The sequence below is a fragment of the Venturia canescens genome, chromosome 7, assembly GCF_019457755.1.
Source record: "Venturia canescens isolate UGA chromosome 7, ASM1945775v1, whole genome shotgun sequence".
In the NCBI taxonomy this organism is placed as follows: Eukaryota; Metazoa; Arthropoda; class Insecta; order Hymenoptera; family Ichneumonidae; genus Venturia; species Venturia canescens.
The window spans coordinates 19,047,182-19,055,472 of NC_057427.1; the positions used below are offsets into that span (position 1 = coordinate 19,047,182).

Consider the following 8,291-nt stretch of genomic DNA (forward strand, 5'->3'; position numbering starts at 1 on the left):
AGCTTCTGTGTCGTCTTCCACCATACTTCTGTAGCTATGATGATGTTATATAAAAGCATTTCGGAAGTGATTCGCCTGACGGAATATATGATTTTATCCACGATATACTGGAGTTTCAAGGAATTTGGAAAAAGAGAAACAAGAAAAAGTACTTTGTGCACGATGTGATGACATACGTGGATCAATTGAGATTATTTACAAACATGTTCGCAGCTTACGCCGCGATATGGAGAATTTTAAAGAATTTGTAGAGATAATTGCTAATGAAGTAATAATGTAACAACAATAAAAAAAACACATGAAAACCCATTGTTTTTTTATTTATCCTTAAACATTTTTGAACGTTACTATTTAAATTTTATAATTTGATCAATGTAAATGCGAGTGTTTGAGATGGAAAATAATCAATTCCAAGAATTTCTTGATTTTTTTTTTATTATCATAAAAAAAATTTACATTTTATTAGATTCGATAATACACAAAATTATACCAGTTTCTTAACATTGCCACTTATTGGATTATATTCAATAATTCGATCATGTAGAATCAAGCAATATGCTGCGGTTTGAGTTGGAAAAGCACCTGCTGATTCAAATTCCAAACGTATATCCACTGGTCCTGATTTCAGAAACTCGTTTTGTTTCGAACAATCAATCACAATGAGTGGAGCGTATTTAATAAAATCAGCTTTGTTCAACATCGGTTCAGGCTCTTTACCATAGTACGAGGCCTGAAAGCTCGTATACATATCGTACAATAGAGCGAATTGATTATGAGCAATGTCAAGATTCAAATTTCCGTAAGGATAACATTGAGAATTTAGAAATAGTTTAACGTCTCGAAGATTACAATGATCAAAGTGACTCGCGTTTGCATTAGCAGTGCTTTTTCTCGCTGTTTGAAATCCTACTATGACATATCGAGGTTTTTCAAGCTGGGTCGATGTTTTAACGACCCACACGTTTTTTGACGTCATGGGTAGTAGTGGATACTCATACAACTCCCATGTTCGAAAACTCAGTACTATCGGTGGATCCTTTGCAATGAAGTTGAGTAATGAAATTTTTCGTTGGTCTGAAATTTTTATGTACGGTACCACCCATTCGATTTTCAGCAATGAGATTTTGAATTGCTCAGCCGGAGGAGTCTGCACAACGGCATTGGTATCGTTATTTGATCTCGTGAGAATCAGTTCATGTTTAGCATTAATGATGATTTGATTATAATCCTCAGCAAATCTCAGTATCAATGACAATGGTATACATAGGTCAAAGTAACCATCATTATCGATTAATGTACTCTCATCGTTACTTAACCAGCCAGCATTTTCCATCACAGACAGTTGTTCAGGACTCTGAGACACGTAATTCTTCATAAGCGTTGTGAGACCGACATTTTTGTTACGATCAATTTCAATAGCATTGAGTTCATAACGTATTTCTTCGAACATATGGTAGATGGCGTTGTTAACTAATTTTGTATTTTGAACAGCATTTCCATCAACTTTCGTTAGTCTACCATAAACAAGTAGAAAGCTTCTACTTGGTAGGAGACACAAGTCCTGATGTTGAACGGCGATTCGAATTTCATCGTTATTATTAAAAGTTGCCGATGCGAATGGTTGATGTGAGTGAAGTTCATAGTGCGCGATAGATTCATCAAAGATAATAGGTTTCTGTATTTCTAGAATTTTCTCCATGGTACAAAGCAAACTACAATAACACCGCAGATATGAATTTTTACTTTTCTCTTCTTCCAACTGCTCGAATTGTCAGACCCAATTTGTTCAGAAACTGAATGTTTGGACGTGTTAGATTTTTGAGAGATCTTTGGATTGGTTCTCTCGGATATGTAACCGTCTTGAGAGATGTTCGATGACTGATTGGTTCTCGACATCTTGATTCACTCTTATAGTTTCGTACAACTCTTGTATCAAAAACTATTCCCATTATTCTGATTTTACATGTAATCGTATTGTTATAATTTCTCCTTGAAAATTTACCAATTGACCGTCTTGATCCACAAGTTTAAGTTGTAGATGATCTATTGACTGTACGGCTATTGGAAGATAAATGACGTGTGACGGTACTTCAACGATCTTATATCCCGGTGGAACGACTGGGAAAAATTCATGGATCGTATGTACTCGTTGTGCATTGATATATGCACCCATGCTAATGTTGCACTCGACTCGTAGCGAATTAATTTTGAGAATCGTTACCGGTAACTCTGATTTGTGTATTTTATTAGCTTCTAGTCTGCGTGGGGTGAAGCCTAGCAGACGCCTAATCGAATCATTGGGTATAAAATTGATTTGTTGATTGCACTTGATCTCCCTGCACAGAGTATTGTTGTTCGGTCTCAGACTAATGGAGATATTCTTATCTGAAAGTGTACTTTGTAAGTAACGCTCGATGTCCTCAATTTCATAGCTCCCAGTGGGTATTGTGATGACTTCCTGCCCTACATAAAATTTATTATTCCCACATCGATATTGGGAATTGAGTTAAATGTGAGCAGTTCTACGAGCCCGAGAGTGTAGTTCTTGAATGGTGATAGTTCAATAGGTGGGAAATAATGAGCCTCTAGAATAGAGCTCGTTCCCGAGAGAGTCAATGTGAAAGAATCACTCATGATAGTTGACGTTTAACTGGTACTTCACGTATTGTGAGATACTTTTTATAGTTCATTATTCAGAAATTTAACCTTTTAAGCGGCAGAACCAATTCGCCTCATAGTGCCCAAAATGCGGGAAAAAAAAGTATTCAGATTGTTACGAAATTTAGTACTCGGAGGTTTTTGGGGTCGCTGATTACGAATCCGCTCTCAAAATTTCGAAATTCAAAATGGCGGATCCAATATGGCGGCCGAAAATAAAAAATTCGTTTGAATCGGATAAAAATTGGTACTCGGGGGTTTTTGGGTCATTGATTAGGAATCCGCCCTCGAAATTTCAAAATTCAAAATGGCGGATCCAATATGGCGGACAAAAATGAAAAATTCATTTGAATCTGATACAAATTGGTACTCGGGGGTTTTCGGGGTCGCTGATTACGAATCCACCCTCAAAATTTATAATTCGAAAACAATATCTCATATGCCGACCATGCACGGGGCAATTTTGAATAGTATTTGTGTTACATTTATTCACATATAAAACTTGAAAAACTCAGGGTTAATATAAAATCAATATGAAGAGAAAGGTGCCATTGCAAAAATTTTACATTATCAATTCATATGTGTCATAGAGAATCTTCTATTTTCAATTTATATACTCCGTAATCAGCGACCCCGAAGAATACTAAATTTCGACCGATTCAAATGAATTTTCGAATTTTTGACCACCATATTGGATCCGCCATTTTGAATTTCGAAATTTCGAGGGCGGATTCGTAATCAGCGACCCCGAAAACCCCTGAATGCCAATTCCTATCCGATTCGAATGAATTTTTGCATTTTCGGCTGCCATATTGGATCCGCCATTTTGAATTTCAAAATTTTGAGAGCGGATTCGTAATCAGCGACCCCGAAAACCCCCGAGTACCAATTTTTATCCGATTCGAATGAATTTTTGCATTTTCCGCCGCCATATTGGATCCGCCATTTCGAATTTCGAAATTTTGAGAGTGGATTCGTAATCAGCGACCCCAGAAACTCCCGAGTATCAAATTTGGTGATAATTGATTGACTTAATCACGAGATAATCGATGTGCGCCATATGACGTCATTGCCGCTTTGGGCCCAGAAAAAATGTGCGCCATATGGCGTCATTGCCGCATAAAAGGTTAATACGTTGGGTGTTGTCATTAAAATTGTTTTCGAGAGCTCGAATCATGGTTTCATGATCATCCAGTTGGTTTCGCATGGAAGACGTAATTGTATACACGAGACGGACTTCTTGTTTAACAAAATTTTGCATTAATCGTACAGTAACAGCATCATTCTCGAGTTTAGGCTCAGTAAGATTACACAATCTCTTATTATCTATATCATATTGACCATCGAGCGTAATTTTAAATCTGTTTGAGAATGCGTCTCGTCGTCAGGCGAGTCGCTCTTCTTGGACTGGCCACTCGCGGCAGCACCTACTGGACGCTGTAACGCTCCGAGCGGGAATTATAGTAACTATTATTTCGAATGATTTAGTTTTGGGTGGGTTCGATTGATAAGGAGTTGAAACTCGCCTTGCGAATTTCTCTTCAATAACTCAAGACAAAGATTTAAATGTTTTATGAATATATTGACGAAAATATGGATCTTGACTCTTCGGCTGACAACAATGTTCTCCCTTAATTCTATTCCGTTCGACTTTTAGTCTCACAAATCTTTTGATTCTCACGCACAGACTCCGTACGCTCCGCTCATACGCGGACCAATCACGTTGTTTTTCATTCTCCCACTCATTCGAATTCTGGGGTCTCGCGACCCACGCTTCGGTTTCACACGCTCGCTTCGCAACCACACAATGCCCTTATTATTCTAGGTCCTTAGCATAAGAGTGACGAAGGATATGTCCTAGCCTAATGTTTATAAGATGAAAGTGGGTAAAAGTATCGTATTGGAATACTAGAACTATTTATATAAGAAATCAAAGAAAGCCTTATTCCGATACATTTCAACGTATGGAGATTATTATAATGTAAACTATAAGAATGAGTTAGTCAATACGTTCGTATTTCTTATCGACTAGCGGTTATTGTTTATGCTATACTTATATATTAGTCACCCAAGTCCGTCACGATTCTCGCATTTGTTAATATTTCAATGATCAAATTATCAAATCCGTATGAAATGCTAAAGTACGAAATTCGCAAATTCGCGGTTCTTAGCGCACTCTGGTGACGAATTACGCATTCGTCACAACGCTCTCAAGCACGCTACGGGGCTCACGAGCACGGCTCGCCGCCTCACGTGCGTCGTACCGGTCAATGCAAGGGAGCGGCCATTATCGTCCAGTTCGCGTTGCTATACACATCACTCTGTACTGTACTTTCAACATTCACACTCATTATCGTTGCACTCATCTTGTTTCACTCATGTAATAAGTAATTAAACTCACGGGAACTCATCTAGCGATTGATCCACGCGGGGACAATTTGCATTAGCTTTAAAAAAGGTGCATCATCATTTGGGAAACACTCATTTCACCTCGTGGCAGCGCCGACGCCACGTGTCTTTCTTTCTCATCGGGCCACTCGAGCCATTCACGAGTGTATTAATATAATCTCTCGTGAAACAAAGGTGCTCATAGATTCATATATTCGCTCATCATACAAATTCACAATCGCTGAACATTTTGCACTCATCTTCATTATCATTTGGTGCTGTGAATAAAATACGTGTAGTATTAGTGAAGAAACTCGTGTGTGTTGCCTCAATTGATTTCGACCACCCGTGTCGCAATCCCCTTCCACCCGGCAAAATATTTTCTACGTTATTTCTCAAACAAAATCCATTACCAGGAGGATCACGGCTCCCCGGAGAAACACTCTTATTTGATAATTGTCGTCCAAACACGTCGACACTCATGATTTAACTGAACTCGAGTAGTGTGTGTACTACTTAATAAATAATTTGAGCTTCACGCAATTCCTCGATGATGGAAATTATTTCATTGACGTGACTTGCATTGCCTGCAACTTGTGAAGCATAAAGAAGACGCAGTCTATCAACCAGCTCATTAAAGTCATCCCAATAAACGTAATCCAGGGTACTATTTCTTTTGAAAATTAAAAAAAAAAATACAGAACAATTCGAAAAAATTTTCACAAATCTTGAAAAAACATTATCTGTAAAAAAAACTAATCTGTATCTATTTTTTAAAGTGTCACAAGAATCACATAACAAGTAAAAAATAAAAAACCGAAAAATCGCGCTTGAAATCATTTTAGAAACCGATGCCTCATTCTTCTTATTTGATTCGAACAGCTAAATCAATTGAAAAAAATTCCATCTAATTTAAGTGCAGCATTAAAATTTATTATATCAATTCGAGGCCAAGTATTTTCTAATGAATTGAATAAGTTACCACTTGAGTTACGTGCAGCACTAAAATTTATGATATCAATCGAAGGACAAGTAATTTATGAGTAACTCCAAATTTCAACATTATGGAATTGTTCTAAGAAGCTTTTAAATCCAAAAAAATCACATGCAAGCTAGTCATTTCTTACTCTATGGTGGCAAAGACTTATAAGAAAATCGATTCTTTTCAGACTTTCAAGAGCTTCTGATATTATTCACAAGATTCGACGTCGATTGGATCGATACAAATTATGTTTAAATATGAGTTATTAAAAGTAGTTGTCCGGCCCATCACTATTCATTCAAATAAAAATCAATCATAAAAAAACGAAATTGTACGGCAGAATCCGGTTAAAAATTTATTGACATGCGATTTATTATTAGTTTAATGTTCTTAATAATAGTACCCCTAAGAAAAAAAAGGTTGGGACAAGTACATTGATGGTCCCTTGTTTGCTGATAATTCCATCCATAAAAAAAACTTAGAAAATTTTTTTTTTTTAATTGTAAAAAAAATTATTTTATAAAAAAAAATACAGAACAATTCGAAAAAAATTTCACAAATCTTGAAAAAACATTATATTAAAACAAAAACTAATCTGTATCTATTTTTCAAAGTGTCAAAAGAATCAAATAACAAGTAAAAAATAAAAAACCGAAAAATCGGTCTTGGAATCATTTTGGAAACCGATGCCTCATTCTTCTTATTAGATTCGAACAGCTAAATCAACTGAAAAAAATTCCATCTAATTTACGTGCGGCATTAAAATTTATTATATTAATTCGAGGCCAAGTATTTTCTAATGAATTGAAAAAAGTTACCACTTGAATTACGTGCAGCATTAAAATTTATGATATCAATCGGTGCACAAGTATTTTATTAGTAACTCTAAATTTTGACATTATTAAATTCTTCTAAGAAGCTTTTAAATCCAAAAAAATCACATGAAAGCTAGTTATATGTTACTCTATGGTGGCAGAGACTTATATGAAAATCAATTCTTCTCAGACTTTCAGGATCCTCTGGTATTATTCACAAAATTCGACGTCGATTGGATCGATACAAATTATGTTTACATATGTGTTAAAAGTACTTGTCCGGCTTGTTTTTTTATGATTGATTTTTATTTGAATGAATAGTGATGGGCCGGACGAGTACTTTTAATAACTCATATTTAAACATAATTTGTATCGATCCAATCGACGTCGAATATTGTGAATAATATCAGAAGCTCCTGAAAGTCTGAAAAGAATCGATTTTCTTATAAGTCTTTGCCTCCATAGAGTAAGAAATGACTAGCTTGCATGTGATTTTTTTGGATTTAAAAGCTTCTTAGAACAATTCCATAATGTTGAAATTTGGAGTTACTCATAAATTACTTGTCCTTCGATTGATATCATAAATTTTAGTGCTGCACGTAACTTAAAAGTACTTGTCCGGCCCATCACTTTCCGTTTAAATTGTTTATCCAAATAACAATCAGGGCTTGTGTAGAACTGATGGTTCACAAGTCACAAGTATTCATGCAGAGGGAATTGAGAGAATTATCTTCACGTAATTTTTACTTAGTTGCACTAATTTAATAAAAAACGGAAACAAATTATTCCGCAATATACAAGGGATTTTATTCTGCATCGATAAATGAAACAAATTGTACATAATATATATGTTCAAGCTTCAAAAATAACTCTCCAGTTTACATTCAATGATGTCAATTTTTACTTCCTACTTATTCTTCCAGCGAACGAATTCCATACGGACTAAGAACTAACCTATACTATTATTAAAAGCATTAAACTAATAATGAATCGCATTTCAACAAATTTTTAACCAGATTCTGCCGTACAATTTCATTTTTTTATGATTGATTTTTTATTGAATGAATAGTGATGGGCTGGACAAGTACTTTTAACACATATTTAAACATAATTTGTATCGATCCAATCGACGTTGAATTTTGTGAATAATACCAAAGGATCCTGAAAGTCTGAGAAAAATCGATTTTCTTATAAGTCTTTGCCACCATAGAGTAACGAATGACTAGCTTTCATGTGATTTTTTTTGGATTCAAAAGCTTCTTAGAACATTTTAATAATGTCAAAATTTGGAGTTACTAATAAAATACTCGTCCACTGATTGATATCATAAATTTTAGTGCTGTACGTAACTCAAGTGGTAACTTTTTTCAATTCATTAGAAAATACTTGGCCTCGAATTGATATAATAAATTTTAATGCTGCACGTAAATTAGATGGAATTTTTTTCA

General features: G+C 35.3%; 1 protein-coding gene across 1 annotated transcript; it reads right to left on the reverse strand.

Annotated features, from left to right (window-relative positions):
* Positions 1-484: 484 nt before the first annotated feature.
* Positions 485-1,699, reverse strand: LOC122413362 (uncharacterized). Its single transcript, XM_043423658.1, has one exon. The coding sequence runs from the start codon at positions 1,697-1,699 to the stop codon at positions 485-487; it is 1,215 nt and encodes a 404-aa protein (XP_043279593.1).
* Positions 1,700-8,291: the final 6,592 nt, after the last annotated feature.